General features: G+C 35.5%; 2 protein-coding genes across 12 annotated transcripts in view; one reads left to right on the top strand and one right to left on the bottom strand.

The window, feature by feature from the left end:
- The window catches only part of MNS1 (meiosis specific nuclear structural 1), a 34,004-nt gene extending 28,515 nt beyond the window's left edge, over nucleotides 1-5,489 (top strand). The window contains exons 9-10 of the mRNA XM_077881195.1: nucleotides 3,012-3,137; nucleotides 4,501-5,489. Coding sequence (XP_077737321.1) covers nucleotides 3,012-3,137; nucleotides 4,501-4,593 — 219 coding nt within the window. The 3' untranslated portion in view covers nucleotides 4,594-5,489. The remainder of the gene's footprint in view (nucleotides 1-3,011; nucleotides 3,138-4,500) is intronic.
- The window catches only part of TEX9 (testis expressed 9), a 198,764-nt gene continuing 183,528 nt past the window's right edge, over nucleotides 4,972-20,207 (bottom strand). For 8 of the 11 annotated variants that reach the window (XM_077881200.1, XM_077881201.1, XM_077881197.1 and 5 more), the window contains 2 exons: nucleotides 6,171-6,305; nucleotides 4,972-5,338 (listed from right to left, as the gene is read on the bottom strand). In XM_077881200.1, coding sequence (XP_077737326.1) covers nucleotides 5,261-5,338; nucleotides 6,171-6,305 — 213 coding nt within the window. In that variant the 3' untranslated portion in view covers nucleotides 4,972-5,260. Of the gene's footprint in view, nucleotides 5,339-6,170; nucleotides 6,306-6,398; nucleotides 6,610-9,761; nucleotides 9,866-20,207 lie in introns of those variants that run through there. The other 3 variants (XM_077881205.1, XR_013370322.1, XM_077881203.1) reach the window with 3 other exon arrangements.

Genomic DNA, 20,207 nt, shown 5'->3' with positions numbered 1-20,207 from the left:
GAAAATCATAAGGAAGAGGAAATACATTTGCAGTATATATATTGTATTTATCAAAAAAATACTGCAGGTAAGTGGACCTGTGCAGTTCAAACCTGTGGTGTTCATAGGTCAACCGTACGTTTATGGCAGAACTTTGTGGTTTTACCTGGAAATACATAATAGATGAATAAAAGCAGAAGGCTATTCTAAGTTGGCAGCATATGAAATTATCACAATGAGAAACTTGAATAATAGGCAAAGGAGTTAGGAGGAGGAGGAAAAAAAACAATGACAAGACAAAGAAATGGTTATAAAGGCAAGAGAATCTGGATGGTCTATCACAGAAAACCAGAGAGATCAGCTCTGTCTTGTGCCTGCTTCAAGAAGTGTTGAGATACTCTGGCTTTCCTCTCTTCTTAACTCATTTCACACCATAGTTCTGTTGCCGTATTTCCAGATGTCTAAATGACATAAATCTTATAGGTGCATTAGAATTAAGGTTTCCACACACAACTGAACATTCCAGACATTTTTTCCAATTTCTGAATCTCGGTTAAAGACCACATATTCAGTCACCCAAGTCTATGACCTTGGAATCATTCCTGGATTTTTTGCCCATTCCTATCTAATAATTTTAGTCAGCCACCAAATTCTCTTGACTTCACCTCAGCACTAAGTGTTAAATCCAGTTTCTTTTCTTCATAACTTAGCTCAGACATTCAATACCATTACTGTGGACTACTGAAACTGTCAAATGGAAATCAGATAAAACTGCCTGAAGCATAGACACTTCTACAAACAATTTGCCTTAATTTTTTTCTAATGTAAATATTCCTAGTATGAAGTTGTGTGCTTAAAATATCAGTGAGATTGGGTTACATCCCAAGGGCAAGGGTGTTTTCATGATCATGGAACATATTAATCCATTCCATTACAATCCTATAAGGCTTTCACTCTGTTTTTCAGATTTCAGAGAAAAGTACCTACAGTTCTGTCTAGCTTTAAAAAAAACCATATGGTTAGTCAGACAAAATCTGAAACTACCCAGGAAAGTTTACTACCAGCAATTCAGAATTTGTCCTAAATGGACAAATTGGTTTCAGATTTTTTTTTTTTAATTTTTATTTATTGATGATAGTCACACAGAGAGAGAGAGAGAGAGAGAGGCAGAGAGAGAAGCAGGCTCCATGCACCGGGAGCCCGACGTGGGATTCGATCCCGGGTCTCCAGGATCGCGCCCTGGGCCAAAGGCAGGCGCCAAACCGCTGCGCCACCCAGGGATCCCCGGTTTCAGATTTTTTTTAAACTACCCTTATTCTAAAAATGTTTATTAGGATTTTTAATGTGTTTACCACATCCTGAGAAATCTTGTATTCTACCCGTTAGGTTTTTGTCCAATGATGTACAATCTCTAACAAATGAGCTTTCCTCACATCACAGAACTTTCTTGCATTTTCTTTTTATAAGGAACAGATCAGTTAGGATTAGGTTTGACTACAGGTAGAGAGTACCAAATAAATAGTGGCTTAGTAGATAGACTTAGTAGATAGTTTACTCTTCTCCCACATAAAAGCCTAAAGATAGGCAATTCAGGGCTGGGTGGAGGCTTTATTCAGTCTTCAGCAACCAGGCTCGGCCTTGCTTTTCACTGTGGCTTCCACAGGATATAACTTTATCTTCATGATCTAAATTGGATCTTCACCCTTCATGTTTCAAGCAGGAGATGGAAGAGGTGAAGAAGGCACAAAGTGGGTGTGTAAGATTGATTCCCAGAATCTGCATATGATACTTTTGCTTATATTCCATTGGCAGAAACCATGTCCTGTTGTGAACACTTCTGACTAGTCATAAGGGAGCCTTTGAAATGTAGTCTCAAAAATATTTCAGGTATAACAATTCCATGGCAGATTTTGCTACCCTATTTCATCTTAGAGATAAATAGGAGCCACTCAACTCTTTCAGTAACAAGATGGGTGAGAGTATCTTTTCTCAATTAGCTATTATCAATGGTGCTTCTGATTCTGTAATACAAATAGTATCATAGTAGACAAAATATTCTCATGAGAAGCAATTATAGGTTGAAGTGGCCGCAGATTTGGCTGTTTCGCAGCATCTTTCTTTATCTTCATCTGGTGACTATCTTCCTGTCCTTCCTGTCTTCATCTTTATCTTCATCTGGTGACTACGAGTTATTAGGTTATGTAGAAGCTAGCTAGCCTCCCATTGTAGCAAGAGAGACAGACATACTCTTCTAGTTTACATGACCTTGATAAGGAGAGGTCTGAAGAAATAGTGACCCTCGGAAACTATAGTTACTGCACAGACAAGCTTAACATTACTACTCCTTTAATTGTAGATAGGAACTCACTATTTCAGTGGTTTGCCTTTAGCACTCTTCTCTTTCCAAGAGGATTATTTGGGTACAACTCCATAAGAATTCTTTTAAGACCTAAAACTTTTTAAAGCTGGTCATCTCTTTCATAGTATATGGTACAGAATTTTGGTGTGGTTATGTAAGGGCATTCAGAACTCTCCTAAGAAACATTGGTTCTTCTGTTGGAACTCTCGTGGCTACTCTTGGGCCTCATGCAGGCTCTTAAAACTTTTAACGTTCATGGAAATATTTACTTTTTATAGATATCCCTAGTCTGTTTTATCCAACTTTTGTTTTACACTGTAAGCTGCCTTTAGCACTTGACATATGGTAAACATTACATAAATATTTGAATTAGGAAATCCCTCCTTTGAACATTTTTTTCCTTGGTAATGAAGGTACTGTCCTGAAAATATATACTTGCCTCCCTAAAATCCCAGTCATGGTTATTGTTTTTGTGACTTTAAGGGAATAATGACTGGAAGAGAGATATGTGTATATATAATACATGAAAAAGACATATATATAGAGAGAGTATTTTCTGAAGTTAATGTCAAAAATAGTTCATCAATTTTATCTAATTTGCTGCAAGAATAGTTTTATTTGATAACTTCTTAAAAGACTAACGTATTCTGTAATAATAAAATTTTGTTTCTAGCAACGTGAACTGGAAGAATGGCAGTTGCAGCAAAGACGACAAGGATGCATTAATGCAATTATTGAAGAAGAAAGACTAAAACTTCTTAAAGAACATGCTACAAAATTACTAGGATATCTCCCTAAAGTAAGTGAGATTTAACTCAAGGTATAATCTTCCTGTCCTCTAATAGCAGGGAAAATACATGGTAATTAGGATTTCAGGGGGCCTGTGTTTCACTTAGTTCTGGCGTTACAAAGCAGCAGTGGGATGTTAGGCAGTCATTGACCTCTGTCTCTAAAATGAGAGCGTTGGTGAACTTTCTTATAAGTATACGCTAGATTTCCTGAATTTATATTCTAGAAATTTTTTCTTCCCTTTTGGTGTAGTAAGTCTAAAACTAAACTACCCTAACGCAGTTGTGATACTTTGTACACCAAAATTGATAATACACAGGAAACTCTTGTAACTGGAAACACCGCTAATAGACACCTGCTTGAACCAAGTCCAAGACAGATTTGCTGTATGATGAATGGGAGGTTATAAGTAGGTAGTAGGCAGCTTGTTTTTAAAAGCACTTCCAAAAGATAACATTTTCATGTATAAGTGGTGAGATACATTCTGACTATAAATGAAGTAACAAGTTTCATAAACCATGTAAACATCTGGATGCATGTAAATACAATTTCCATCCTTCAAATATAGACATGTCATTTGACTTTTTATTCATTTGGAAGAACTGGTGCTTATTTTGTGTTCAATGCAGTGCTCAGGAAGGAAGGAGAAAGGGAAATGAGTAATTATTGCTTTTCCACGGGATGTTATAGTCTAACTGGTTGATAGGATTAATGAATATGAAATGATGTATTAATTTAAAAACAAGACTATAAATTCCAGAGAGTCTGGGATTTAGAGATTTTTAAAAGGAAATAATTGTAGAGATGGGGGAGAGTCTAACAAACCTAATAATCCTCAAATGACCTGAATTATTCTTTAGCTCCTTTAAATTATATAAGTAAATATTTAAGAGCCTTTTATATATAGTATAAGGGAAAAGAAAAGTAAATAAAAGCTTGGAGATTTTCATAGGGCTTGTTTAAATGGTGTAACTCCAAGCCTGGAGACTTTCCTGGAAGATTAAATGTTAGCTGATCAGTCCCTGAGTGGAGGCAAGAGTCAATCCCATGCACGAACCTGGCAAAGCTCAGTCTCTTTACCCTGACCTCTCTCTCATACCTTAAATTTTTTCTCATTCAGCCAGTGCAGGCAGTGGTGACAAAGAGCCCAGATTTGTATTACAAATTCTTACACTGGAGCTGATAGATATATCAAACTAAAGAATATTTAATAAAATTTTCAGAGAATAGTGATATTTTTCATAAACCTATTAAATAGATTTCATTATTTTGGAGATAACTTCACAAATTTGTAGTCTATGTATTTGTTAGTCTTAAAATTTAGTGAAGTGCTCTGGTATTTCAATTAACCCACAAAAATATTTTTCTTGTAGGGAGTATTTAAAAAAGAGGGTGATATCGATATGCTTGGTGAAGAATTTAGGAAAGCATATCAGAAAAGGAGTGAAATTTGTGGAGAGAAATGATACCATCAAGATTTGGTAAAACCCGAATTGTTTTTACCACTAGATGTCACCGTAACTTTTGTTTTATGGATTCACTATCACTGAAATGTAATCTATTTTTGTAAACAGTTGTTTTCTAATTAAAAAATTACAGAATATATTTTAGCTACAAAATTGCTTTTAGTCAAACTCTTGTTCCTGAAATGATAATTTGAAGATCTGACTTCCATATCACTACCCAAGAGACTAATTTCTTCATGCTGCTGCTCAGAGCTTTTTCTGCATCTCCATTCAGACTGCAGTTCCACAGGTATTTGTGTTTTAGGAACTTTATTTCCCAGATTTGGCCAAAGTATCTTTTCCTCTGTATTGTAAGGGAAAAGAACAGTTAAGACTGAGGAATTTCAAAGTGCTTTATTGTCAAGAAGAACAATTTCTATCTCACAAACTATCACTTATGAACTAGTGCTGAATATAATATAAGAGGGCAAGTGGGTTATCCTATTTTACAAAATACTTCCTTTAATAATTACATGTCAATTCTGTATCCCCTAAATCTAAACAGGGAATTCTCTGGAGTTACCGGATGAAAGCCAATGAAATTAAAGTTTATAAAGAGTAAGAATAAATCATTAAAGTTTTAAATACAATGTATATGGGTCACATAGTCAGTTATAAAGTAGATCATTTATGAATTTCCCCATTCAAGTGCCTTCATAAATTCCTCTTCGGTAAAAGACAGCATCTTGGCAGCTTCAATATGCATCTGCATTTATAACAAATCGATATTGTTTTAGTATTAAAAGTAGACCACAGAACAATAGAAAATTGATAAAGGTATATAAATATGCTATCAATTATCAGCTCTGTTGGAATGTGTACTTGAATTCCAATAAACGTGAGATTTGAAATAATTACATTCAATGGTCAGCCTGTAAAAGCCTATTTTGCCCATGGTGGTTATTGAACCAATCTATTAAGAGAATATAGTAACATTTTAATTTATAAATTATAAATATAGTAACATTTAACTGTTACAAAAAGAGAAAGTGGCAGAACCATGACTTCATATCCTCTCACTACCAGGTGATTCATGTGCACAGAAGGGAATATAGCTTCGAATCAATCTTCAATGTTTCAAGAGGCAAGCCAATCCCCTAAGATAACAGTTATTCTTGTATATAATTAGGGAGTACCCATACTGTATTTCCAGTCCCATTTGCCACATTACTAATTTACTTGCAGGAAAATATCCAGTTGCTTGGATGACACATATATAAATCTTATTGTGTATGTTATATAGATAAAATTTTGTGCCTAAGCATGTCAAACTATAAGACCTATCTAAAGTAGAAATAACTATTTTAGTAGAGCAGTCCAAATAATATCTATGATTTAACTTTTTTTTTTTTTTTTTAGATTTTAGAGAGAGAGAGAAAAGGAGCAGGGGGAGGGAAAGGGAGAAGCAGACTCCCCACTGAGCAGGGAGCCTGATGTGGAGCTCAATACCAGGACCTTGGGATCATGACCTGAGCAAAGGTAGACATTTAACTGACTAAGCCACCAGGTATTCCTGTGTTTTTTAAGGACAGACTCACCTTTTGCCTTTTTAAAATATCAATTAATTTTAATTGTTTCTTGAAACCTATCATTAATTCTCCTTTTTGTTTTTCTAGCTTCTTATTTTCTGATTTTAATGCTTCAATTTTTTGGTGTTCCTCATTGGCTATATCCTGCAAAAGGAAAAAAAAATATCCCATATAGTCTTCACAATCTTTACTGGAAAAAATATTACTAACATGACAATAGTTTTTATAACTTTTTACCTGAAATATAAAATTTTTGTTGTCTTCTTTGCATTACTGAATAAATGTAACTTTGATAACTTATAGTGATGCTCATGTCTCACACATTTTAGAAATAATTCAGTTCCAATAATGGCAGCTTGTAATAGACAACTCTTCTGAGGGTAACAAAAAACATTTGAAGGTATAGATGAGTAATCGGTAGTGAGCAGAAACTGGAAGTGATACGATCCTTGAAAAAAAGGAAATATACTGGCTAAAGTCCACATTCAGCTGACTTGAGAGCACTTTCTACCTTATGGGTTCACAAGAGATAGACCTTACAGAAAAAGTAATCTTACTGGGCTGAGGAATGAGACAGCAGCTTTGCCAGGGTGGTAGAAATTTCTAGGTGGCAAATCCTAGAAAGAATGGAGCCCTTGAAATTCCCTCAAATCCTTGGCAGACACCTAAATACCCCAAATACCCCATGTGCAGGGTGAGACCCCTAGGAACACAAGAAAGACAATAGCTGTGGTCTAGCAAGCTGAGCAGAGAATTCAGCCACTGGCCTAACAAGGGAGAAAGAGTTTGTAATTCTGGCAAAAATTAACTGAATGAGCTCTGCAGCAATTTGGACAGTGCAGAAAAAGGACCAATGAACTTTAAAACAGACCAGTAGAATTTAATGAAGTAGAAGAAGATCTACTTAAATGTTAAAGGAAGTCTTTCGTGAAAACAGACCATGATACCAGAAGGAAATCTGAATATGCATACGCATGCATAAAAAATACCAGAAATAATAACATAATAAATATTAGACTTTTTCTTTTTAAAATAAATTGCTTTAAAAGATAATTGATGTCACCAAGATGGCAGATTAGGAAGCTCCAGGCCCTTGCCCCCAATGAACACACATGGAAACAGTGAAGATACAATGTAGCATAAGAACTATAGAAGCCAATTAAGCAGCAGTAGCAACCAGGCAAACACCTAACCAAGTAAAAGCCACATTCAAAATGATAGGAAATATCATGGCATTTATGCTCACCCTTTCTCCTTACCCTCCTGGGATATGGAAGGAAGCCTCTCAATTCATGGAAACAAGAGTAGAACCTGATTGTAATGTTCTGACTTGTCTGAGGATTGCTTGAGGGACTGTCTTGTCTGATTCAGAGCACTGATGGAATGGTGGCACAGTTTAGATTATCAGGTTGGAGGCTGCTGAAAGTAGTGGGAAATGCTGCACATGAGGGCTATAGGGGGTCTGCAGAACCACAAATGCAAGAGATTATAGGCAAAAGAATAAAATATAACATTTAAGGCCCTTAGAAGAAGCAGGGCTGAAGCTCCTAGGAAATTAAGACATTTAAGTGACTGAAGAGCTTTAAGAACTTTAATACAAAATGGCAATAGAAAGTTCTTCCCCATCAGTAATAACTTGAAATGTAAATGAATTAAATTCCCCCTAGATTGGATTTTAAAAAAAGACAAGTGTATTCTGTCTACAAGAGACTCACTTTAGATCTAATGATATATATATAGATAGATGAAAATGAAAGGATGAAGATACTGCATGCAAATAGCACCCAAAGAGGATAGAGGTGGCTATATTAATTAGATAAGAGACTTTACGTCAAAACAGTTACAAGACAAAAAAGGCCATTTTTTAATAAAAGGCTCAATTCACCAAGGAGTTTTAACAATTACATATGTACCAAACATCAGTTCCTAAATACACGAGACAGTGACAGAACTGGTGAGCTCTGCAATTAATAATAGACTTCAATACCCCACCTATGGATATAACTAGAAAGAGCAATAAGAACAGTACTTGAATAACCAATTGGACCCAAAAGACATATACAGAACATTCCAACCAACAAAAGCAAAATACACTTTTTTTTCTCTAAAGATTTGAGATAGAAGAGGGTAATAAGGGCAGAGAGAAACCCAAGCAGACTCTGCTGAATATGGAGCCTGACACAGAGCTTGATCTCACCACGCTGATACCACAACCTGAGCCAAAACCTAGAATCAGCCCTCAACCGACTACACCAACCAGGTGCCCCAAAATACACATTTTTTTAAAATGCACATGAAAGATTGGCCTAGATCATGTTAGGCCACGAAACTATTAATTTTTAAAGACTGAAACCATACAAAGTGTCTATCCTGCTAACAGTAAAATGAAACTAGAATACAACAGAATTTATGGAAAATCCATAAATATGTGAGAATTAACACACTCTTAACCAATGAGTTAAAGAAGAAATTGTAAGGGAAATAAGAGAATATCTTCAGATAAATGACAATGAAAACACAATGTACTGAAATTTATAGGATGTAGGGAAAGCAATACTAAGGGGAAAATGTATAGCTATAAATGCTTGTGTTAAAAAAGAATAAAGATCTCAAATCAACAACCCAACTATAACTTAGAGAACTAAACCCAAAGCTAGTTGAAAACAGAAAATACTATAGGTTAGAGGTAAATGAAATAGAGAATAAAATAACAGTGGAGAAAAATCAATGAAGCCAAGAGCTGGTTCTTGGAAAAGATCAACAAAACTGCCAAACCTTTACCCTAGACTAAGAAAAAAAAAAGAGAAGACTCAACAGCAGAAATGGAAGAGGTGATATTACAACCGACTTTACAGAAAAAAAATTATAAATGGAAGAGAAGACATTACAACTGATACCACAGAAATACAGAGGATAAAAGAATACTCTGAACAATGGTATACCAATAAACTGGATAACCTAGACGAAATAAACTCCTAGACACTCCCAGTCTACTAAAACTGAATGATGAAGAAACAGGAAATCAGTTCAGGAAATCCAAACAAATACACAGCTAGTTAGGAGATTGAAGGAGTATTTAAAAACCTCTCAACAAGGAAATCCCCGAACCAAATAGCTTCACTGGTGAATTTTACCAAATATTTAAAGAAAAATTAACACCAATCATCCTCAAATTCTTTCCCCAAATTAAAGAGACCAAAATACTTCTAAATTCATTCAATAAAAGCCAGCATTAACCTGATACCAAAGCCAGACAAAAACACTACAGATCAATAATCCCTCACAAATACTAATGTGAAAATCTTCAACAAAATAATAGCAAACTGAATTCCACAGTACATGAAAAGGATTATACAGAATGACCAAGTGGAATATATTCCTGGAAGCAAGGATGATGGTTCAACATACAAAAATCAACTGACAGAACACTCCACATTAACGGAAGGAAAAAAAAACACACAATCCTCTCAATTGATGTAGATAAAGCATATGAGAAGATTCAACACAATTTCATGATAAAAACATTACACAAGGAACAAAATGCTCCCACTTCAACATAATAAGAGCCATATATGAAAAGCCCACAGATCATATACTCACTGGTAAAAGACTGGAAGCTTTTTCTCTATGATCAGGAACAAGACAAGGATACCTGCTTTTGCCAGTTTTATCCAACATAGTCCTAGAAATCTTGGTCAGAGCAGCTAGGGGAGAAAAAATAAATCAAAGGCATTCAAATAAAAAAGAAGCGATTATTCCTGTTCACAGATAACACAAAATGCAGAAAACCCGAAAGATTCCATAAAAAAACTAAGAATAACTTCATTTGGTAAAGCAGCAAGATACAGAATCAATACACAAAAATCACCTATATTTTATATATTAATAACGAACATTCCTAAAAATTAATAACCATCAAAAAGAACAAAATACTTAGGAATAAACATAGCCAAGGAGGTGAAAGACTTCTACACAGAAAATTTCAAAACACTGCTGAAAGAATTTAGACACAAATAAATGGACAGAAATTCTGTGTGCGTGGATTGGAAAGATTTAATAGTTATGATGCCAATACTACCCCAAAGATACAGTTTAAATATAATCTCTATCAAAATACCAATTGTGTTTCTTACAGAAATAGAAAGATCCATCCTAATATTCATAGGGAATCTCAAAAGATCACAAAGAGCCAAACAATTCTGAAAATGAATAACAAAGTTGGAGGTCTCATACTTCCGGATTTCAAAATTTATGACAACGCTACAAGAATCAAAAACAATATGATACCTTCATAAAAGACATATAGACCAATGGAATAGAGAACCCAGAAATAAACCTCTCTACATAAGAACAAATGATTATGGACAAGGGTGTCAAGCCTGGAAAACGACATCTTCTGTAATAAACAGTGCTAGGAAACTTGATATCCCCAAGCAAAATAATGAACTTATACCCCTATATTATGCCATATATAAAAATTAACTCAAATTTAGTTAGTTTAGACATCTAAATGTAATCCTAAAGTTATGAAACTGTTAGAAGAAAACAGAGGACATGGTACATGATATTGGATTTGGTTAGGATTTCTTAGATAGAACACCAACAGTACAGAAGAAAAAATAAACTGGACTACATCAAAGGACAAAATCAACAGAGTGAAAGGCAACCTATAGAATGGTTTGCAGATATTTGCAAATCATGTATCTGATAAGGAGTTAAAATCCAGAATATGTAAAGAACTCCAAATCATTAAAAGAGCACAGTCAATGAGTCCTTTGCGTATTTTTTAGACCTTTCTCCAAAGAAGATATATAAATGACTAACAAGCACATAAAAAGGTGGTCAGCATCACCACTCATTAGGGAAATGCAAACCAAAATCACAATGAGAGAACCACCTAATAAACATTAGGATGACTACCATAAAATAAAACCAAAAGCAAAAGAAACAACAAACAAGTGCTGATGAGGATACAGAGAAATTGGCACCCTGAGAACCTGGGGGCTAAGTGGTTGCATGTGTGCCTTTGGCTCAGGTCATGATCCCAGGGTCCTGGGATTGCGTCCTGCATCAGTCTCCCAAGAGGGAGCCTGCTTCTCGCTGGCTATGTCTCTGCCTCCCTGTGTGTATCTCTCATGAATAAATAAAATCTTTAAAAAAAAAAAAGTTGGAATCCTCATGCATCAATGGTGAGGATGCAAAATGATGCAGCTGTATGGAAAAGCAATATGGTTGTTTCTTAAAAAAGCAATATGGTTGTTTCTTAAAAAATGAAAGATTTACCATATGATCCAGTAATTCCACATCTGGACATATATCCAAAATAATTGAATGCAGGGTCTTAAAATAATTAATTGTACACTCATGTTCATAGCAGGATTATTCGTAATAGCCAAAAGGTGGGAGCAACCCAAGTATTTATCCACAGACTAGTGGATAAACAAAATGTGGCTGGTTTGTATACACACGCACGCACACACACACAGTGGATTATTACTAAGCCTTTAAAAGGAATGAAATTTTGACACATGGTACAACATGGATGAAACTTGAAGACATTATGCTATGTGAAATAAATCAGTCACAAAAAGAGAAACACTGTATGAACCATTTATGTGACGTAAACGACCATATAGAGTGGTCAAAATCAAAGATAGAAATTAGAATTGTGGTTGTCAGGGTGATGGAAAGGGGAATGGGGAATTGCTGTTTAATGAACACAGTTTCAGTTTTTGCAAGATGAAAAAAAACTTCTGGAGTCTGGCTGTGTAATAGTGTGCATATATGTAATACCATGAACTGTATACTTAAAACATAAAAGGGTATTTTTATATGTACTATACCAAAATTAATTTTTAAATTTTTTCAAAATTAATTTTTAATTTAATTTTATTTATTTATTTTTAAAGATTTTATTTTATTTATTCATGATAGACACACAGAGAGAGAGAGAGAGAGAGGCAGAGACACACAGGCAGAGGGAGAAGCAGGCTCCATGCAGGGAGCCCGACGTGGGACTCGATCCCTGGTCTCCAGGATCACACCCTGGGCCAAAGGCAGGCACTAAACCACTGCATCACCCAGGGATCCCCTAATTTTTAATTTTAAAAGGTAATTCTTTAAGGCAAAAGGTAATGATGTAGTGTGGAGTTTGTGTATAAGTAAAATATATAACAATAGCAAAAATGGTACGAGAGTAAATGAAAGTACACTACTAAAAGGTTCTTACGTTATTCAAAAAGTGCTGTAATATTACTGGAAGACAGACAATGGTAAGTTAAAGTGTATGATAAATACTAAAATGTTCATAGAAAAGTTGAGACAAAAAAAAAAAAGAAAAGTTGAGACAATACAGGAGATAAAATGGAATCATTAAAAGAATATTCAAAAGGAGAGAAAGAAGGGAAAGAAACAAAATTAGGAATAAAAAACAAGAACAAAATTAAACCCAACCATATTAATAATCACATTAAATGTAATTCTAAACATTCCATTGAAAAGTCAGAGACTGTGACATTGAACAAATGAATGAATAAGTAAAAAGTACTCAACTGTATGCTGCCTATATAAGATACAAAGGAGTTATAAGTAAAAGGATGGAAAAAGATATTCTAATGCTATCACTAATTAAAAGAAAACTAAAGTGGGTGTCTGGCTGGCTTAGTTGGTAGGGCACGCGACGTGACTCTTAATCTCAGGGTCATGAGTTTAAGCCCCTCATTGGGCATGGAGACTACATTAAAGAAACAAACCTTAAAAAAAAGCTGCAGTTACTTAATATCTAAGAGTATATCACAACAAAGACAATTATGAGGAATATAAATTGTATCACAATAATAAAGGGTTCAACTCATTATGAGGACATAACAATCTTATATTTTAATGTATCTACCACTAGTCCTCCAAAGTACATGATGCAAAAACTGCCAAAACTGAAAAAGGGAAAATAATCCACAATTCTGTTTGGAGATCAGTACCCCTTCTCAATCACTGACAGAACAAGTAACTAAAATATGTAAAGATACAGAAGACTTGAATACGCTATCAAGCAACTTGACATAATTGACACTTACTGAATACTCCTCCCAGTAAACACAGAATATACATTCTTTACAAGGAGACAGGGAACATATGCCAATTTAAATCACATTCCAGGCCATAAAACAAAGCTCTATAAATTTACAATGATTCAAATAAGAACAAATGCTCAGGGAAGACCGCGTAGGAGGTCCCTAAATTAACCTTGTCCTGAGATACAACTAGGTAACACATCAGTGCAGATAACCCAGAAAATGACCTGAAAACTGGAAGAACAAACTCCACAACTAAATGTAGAGAAAAGGCCACATCAAAGAGAGTGGGAAGGGTAGATATGCAGTTGGCAGCTAAACCCCACAAGTCTGGCCACCAGAGAGAGGAAGCCGTAGGTGTGGAAAGGGGTGAGAAACAGACTATTACACTGGGGAGCCTGCAGAGGGAAGACAAAGCCCCATGGCATTTGACTGTGAAAATCAGAGGGGTCAAATTTCAAGAGTTCTTACAGCCAGTGATACTAAAAGCCTGGAACTTTAAAAATCAGCAGGCCCAGCTATGGGAGATCCCAGAGGACAATAGGAAGCGGAGTCCCCACCCTTAAAGAGTCAGCACAAAAAACAGCCCCAGAGACACAGCTTAAAGCAGCAGTTTGAAAAAACATCTGGAGGCACCTAGGTAGCTCAGCTGATTAAGCATCTGACTTTGGCTCAGGTCACAATCCTGGAGTCCTGGAATCAAGCCCTGCATCAGGCTCCCTGCTTAGCAGGGAGTCTGCTTCTCCCTCCACCTCTGTCCCTCCCTCCATTTGTGTGCTCTCTCTCTCTCTAGGTTGCTCTCTCAAATAAAATCTATAAAACGAAAAGAAAAACATCTGGGAAAGTTAGTTACTAACTTCGGAGTTCCCTGAGGAACTTCTCTAGGAACAAAGGAGCTGGCAGCCTCCATTTCCCTCTCCTGCCCCCAAGCATAATCATATGATCACCTATGGGAACCAGCTCAGCATCTGCATTCACTACCTAACTGGCTTAGACCATGCCCTACTGCCTCCAAACACAACTGCTTCAGTCCCTTAATTGTAGGTCCCCTCCCTGAGAATAGTGCAATCTTTGCCAATACTGCATCTCCCAACCTCCTACGGATGACATGCACACATTGGTAAAACTGCACCCCTCACTTGCCTGCTCCTGTGCAACCTGCAGAGCACCCCAGATGCCTGGTCTTCCCAACAGCTCCATCCCCTGGAGGACCAGCACCACTTTGCTAAAAATACACCCCCTACACCCCCTGCCCACTACGTTTTGGCACAACAGAGGTAGCTGACTTTCCCAACACACAGGAATAAAGAGAGTTAGGCAAAATTAGGAGACAGAGGAATATGTCCCATATGAAAGAACAGGACAAAATCTTAGCAAGACACCTAAGAGAAACAGAGATAAATATGCCTGACAGAGAATTTAGTAATGATCATAAACATACTCACTGGACTTGAGAAGAGTAAAAGACATTAGTGGGATCCTTAACACAGACATTTTAAAAAAAGAACTGATCAGAGATAAAGAAAAAATAATTGAAACTAAAAATATACTTGATGGAATAAATAATAGGCTAGAGGAAAGAGAGGAACAAATTAATGATCTGGAAGACAGAGTAACAGAAAGTAAGCTGAGCAAATGAGAAAAGAATTATGTAAAATGAGAATAGACTTAGGGAATTCAGTGACTCCACCACATTTAATATATTATATTCACATTATAGGGATTCAGAAGAAGAAAAGAGAAAAGAGAGCAGAATATTTAAGTGAAGACATAACAGCTGAAAACTTCCCTAATCTGGAGAAGGAAACAGATATCCAGATCCTGGAAGCACAGATATTGCCCAACAAAATCGACTCAAAGAGGTCCATACCAAGACATAGAAATTAAAATGGCAAAATGTAGTGAGAAAGAAAAGAAACTCAAAAGCAGCAAGAGAAAAGAGTTACATATAAGGGGAAAGCCCATAAGGCTATCAGCAGATTTTTCAACAGAAATTTAGCAGGCCAGAAGAAAATGGCATGACACATTCAAAGTGCTGAAAGGGAAAAACCTGCAGTGAAGAATATTCAATCCAGTAAGGTTATCATTCAGAATAGAAGGAGAGAAGAAGAGTTTCTTAGACAGGGGCACATGGGTGGGTCAGTGGCTGAGCATCTGCCTTTGGCTCAGGGCATGATCCCAGGGTTCTGGGATCCAGTCCTGCATCAGGCTCCCTGCAGAGAGCCTGCTTCTTCCTCTGCCTATGTCTCTGCCTCTCTCTATGTGTCTCCATGAATAAATAAAATCTTAATTTTTTTTTCTCAGACAAAAACTAATGGAGTTCATAAGCACTAAATAAGCCCTACAAGAAATATTCAAGGGGACTCTTTGAGTGGAAAGTAAAGACGATCAGTGAGAGTATGAAAAATAGGAAACACAAAAGCAGTAAAAATAAGTATATCTATAAAAATACTCAAGGGATTCACAACATAAAAGGATATAAAATATGACATCATAAACCTAAAACAAGGTAGGAGAAAAAAATGGATTCAAACTTAAGCAACCATCAACTTCATATAGACTGTTATATACACACCTAATGGTAACCATAAATCAAAAATCAGTAATAAATATGCAAAGAATAAAGAAAAATGAATCCAAGTATATCACTAAAGAAAGTTAGCAAACCACGGAAGAGAGCAAGTCAAGAATCAGAAAAACTACAATAACAACCACAAAACAAGTAACAAAATATTAAATACTTATCTATCAATAATTACTCTGTAAATGGACTAAATGCTCCAACTGAAACAGAGGATGACAGAATGGATGAGAAAACAAAACCCATCTATATGCTGCCTACAAAAGACTTACTTTAGACCTAAAGACACCTGCAGATTGAAAATGACGGGATGGAGAAACATTTATTGTGCAAGTGGATGTCAAAAGAAAGATGGGGTAACAGTACTTATATTGGACAAAATAGATTTTAAAACACTGTAACAAGACAAAGAAGGACTATATAAAATAATAAAGGGGACAATCCAATAAGTAGATACAATTGTAAATGCTTATATACCCAACATGAAAGCACCCAAATACATAAAACAGTAAAACATAAAGGAACTAATGGATAGTAATGCAATAATAGTAGGGGACTTTAACACCCCACTTCTATCAACGGACAGATCAGATCATCTAAACAAAATCAACAAGGAAAGAGTGGCTTTAAATGATACAATGGACCAAATGGACTTAACAGATATATTCAGAACATCCTAAAATAGCAGAATAGGGATTCTTTTCAAGCACATATGAAACACTCTCCAGAGCAGACATTTAGGCCACAAAACAAGTCTCAACAGATTAAAAAATACTGAAGTCATACCATGTATCTTTTCTGACTATGGTGCTATGAAACTAGAAATCAAACACAAGAAAAAAATCTGGGAGGAGCACAAATACATGGAGGCTAAATAACATGCTACTAAAAAATTAATGGGTGAACCAAGATATCAAAGAAGAAATAAAAAATTACATGTAAATAAGTGAAAATGAAAACACAACAGTGCAAAATCTTTGGGATGTAGCAAAAGCAGTTCTAAAAGAGAAGTTTATAGCAACACAGGTCTACCTCAAGAAACAAGAAAAATCTCAAACCACCTAATCTTACACCTAAAGGAGTTAGAAAAAGAAAAAACAAAACCCAAAACCAGCAGAAGGAAGGAAATAATAAAGCTTATAGCAGAAATAAGTGATATAGAAACTATAAAAACAATAGAACAGATCAATGACACCAGGAGCTGGTTCTTTGAAAAGCTCAACAAAATTGATAAACCTCTAGCAAGACCCAAGAAAAAAAGTGAGGGGCAGGGGAGAGGACTCAAATAAAACCACAAAAGAGAAATGACTACAAACACCACATAAATATAAAGAATTATTATATGCGACAACCTGAAAGAAATTGATAAGTTCCTAGAAACACATAACCTACCAAAACTGAAGAAATAGAAATTTTGAATAAACTAATTACCAGCAATGAAATTGCATAAGTAATCAAAAAGATCCTAACAAACACAAGTCCAGGACCAGAAAGCTTCACAGGAAAATTCTACCAAATATTTTAAAAAGAGTTAATAATACCTATTCTTCTCAAACTATTCCAACAAATAGAAGAGGAAGGGAAACTTCCAAATTTATTCTATAAGAGCAGCATTACTCTGATACCAACACCAGATAAAGATACAACAAAAATAAAACTATAAGCCAATCTCTCTGATGAACATATATGCAGAAATCCTCAAGAAAATATTAGCAAATGAAATCCAACAGTACATTTGAAAAAATCATTCATCACAATCAAGTGGGATTTATCCCTGGGATGCCAAGGTGATTCAGCATTCATAAATCAATCAACATGATAGATCACATTACTAAGAGAAAGAATACAAACCATAATAGTCATTTCAATAGATGCAGAAAAAAAAGCATTTGATAAAGTGTATCCATTCATGATTTTAAAAAACCCAACAACACAAAAAACCATCAACAAAGTAGGTTTACCTAAACATAATAAAGGCCTTCTATGAAATCTCACAGCGTACATCATATTCAATGGTGCAAAACTGAGAGCTTTACCTTAAAGTCAGGAACAAGACAAGGATGTCTACTCCCATCACTCTTATTCACTATAGAATCGGAAGTCCTAGCCACAGCAATCGAACAGAAAGAAACAAAAGGCATCCACATTGGTAGTAAAGAAGTAAAACTTTCACTATGTGAAAGATCTGTACTCTGAAAACTGTGTAACATTGATGAAAATAATTGAAGACAACACAAAGAAATGGAAAGACATTCCATGTTCATGGATTGCAAGAACAACTGTTAAAATGTCCATACTACCAAAGCAATCTACAGTTTTAATGCAATCCCTATCAAAATACAGCCAGCAGGGGCACCTAGGTAGCTCAGTTGGTTAAGCATCGACTCTTGATTTTGGCTCGGGATTGTAAGATCAATCCCCACTTTGTGATCAGCACTCAATGAGGAGTCTGCTTGAGATTCTTTCCCACTGCTCCACCCTCACCTCTCGCTCTCAAATAAATAAATAAATAAATCTTAAAAAAATAATACCACCAGCATTTTTCACAGAACTAGAACAAACAATCCTAAAATTTGTATGGAACCTCAAAAGACCCCAAATAGCCAAAGTAATCCTGAAAAAGAAAAATAAATCTAGGGGTACCTGAGTGGCTAAGTGGTTGAGCATCTGCCTTTGGCTTAGGTTATGATCCCAGGGTTCTGGGATCGAGTCCCACATCAGGCTTCCTGTAGGGAGCCTGCTTCTCTCTCTGCCTCTCTTTGCATCTCTCATGAATAAGTAAAGAAAATCTTTAAAAAAAAGAAATCTAAAGGTATCCTAATTGCAGACTTCAAGTCATACTACAAAGCTATAGTAATCAAAACAGAATGGTACTGACACAAAAATAACACAAAGATCAACAGAACAGAATAGAGAGCCCAGAAATAAACCCACAATTACATGGTCAATTAATCTTTAACAAAGGAAGAAACAATATGCAATGGGAAAAAGATGGTCTCTTTAACAAGCCAAGTTGGGAAAACTGGACAGCTACATGCAAAAGAATGAAAGTGGACCCCTTTCTTACACCATACACAAAAATAAATTCAAAATGGATAAATGTCTAAATGTGAGACCTGAAACCATAAAAACCTTAAAAGAGAGCATAGGCAGTAACTCTGACTTTAGCTGTCGCAACATTTTTCAAGATATGACTCCTGAGACAAAGGAAATAAAAGCAAAAATAAACTATTGGGACTACATCAAAACAAAAAGCTTTTGCACAGTGAAGGAAATAATCAACAAAACTAAAATGCAACCTACTGAATGGGAGAAGATATTTGCAAAAGACATATCCCATAAAGGGTTAGCATCCAAAATATATAAAGAACTTCTACAACACCCCCCCAAAACAAATAATCCAATTAAAAATGAGTAAAAGCATGAATAGAATTTTCTCCAGAGTAGACATATAGATGGGCATCCATGAAATGCAAATCAAAACCGCAAGAGGTATCACCTTATACGTGCCAGAATGGCTAAAATCAAAAAAAACACAAGAAGCAAGTGTTGACAAGGATGTGGTGAAAAAGGAATCCTTGTGCATTGTTGGTGAGAATGAAAACTGGTGCAGCCACTGTGGAAAATAGTATGAAGTTTCCTGAAAAAATTCAAAAATAGAAATACCATATGATCTAGTAATTCCACTACTCAGTGTTTACCCAAAGAATATCAAGAGTAATTAAAAAAAAATCATATTCAAAAAAATATGTTTATCTCTCTTTATCGTAGCATTATTTAAAATAACAAAATACAGAAACAGCCCAAGTGTCCATCAACTGATAAATGGATAAAGGAGTGGTGTATATCCAATACAAAATGAAATATTATTCAGCCATAAAAATGAATGGAATCTTGCCACTTGCAACATCATGGATAGAACTAAGGGAGTATAATGCTAAATGAAATAAGTCAGCCAGAGAAAGAAAACTACTGTATGATTTCACTCATGTGGAAATTAAGAAAATAAATGAGCACAGCAAAAGAAGGAGTGATTGAGAAAAAGAGAGAGAGACAAATCAAGAGTTAACGAAAAAGAAATGATGGTTACCAAAGGGGAGTTGAGTAGGGCAATGGGTTAAATAGGTGATGGGGATTTAAAAGTATACTTTTCATGATGAGCACAGAGTAATGTATAGAACTGTCCAATCACTATATTGTATACTTGTAACTAATATAACCCTGTATGTTAACTAGGCTTGAATTTAAAACAAAACAAAACAAGAACAAAGGCATGGTATGCCCACTATGGGATTAAGTTAGAAATCATTAAGAAAGGTATCTGGAAAAATTCCCAAATATTTGTAAATGAAATGACAAGCTACTAAATAGCTCATAATAAAGAAATCAGAGGAA

The sequence above is a fragment of the Canis aureus genome, chromosome 32 (assembly GCF_053574225.1).
Source record: "Canis aureus isolate CA01 chromosome 32, VMU_Caureus_v.1.0, whole genome shotgun sequence".
Taxonomy (NCBI): Eukaryota; Metazoa; Chordata; class Mammalia; order Carnivora; family Canidae; genus Canis; species Canis aureus.
This window is presented reverse-complemented; position numbering and strand designations above follow the sequence as displayed.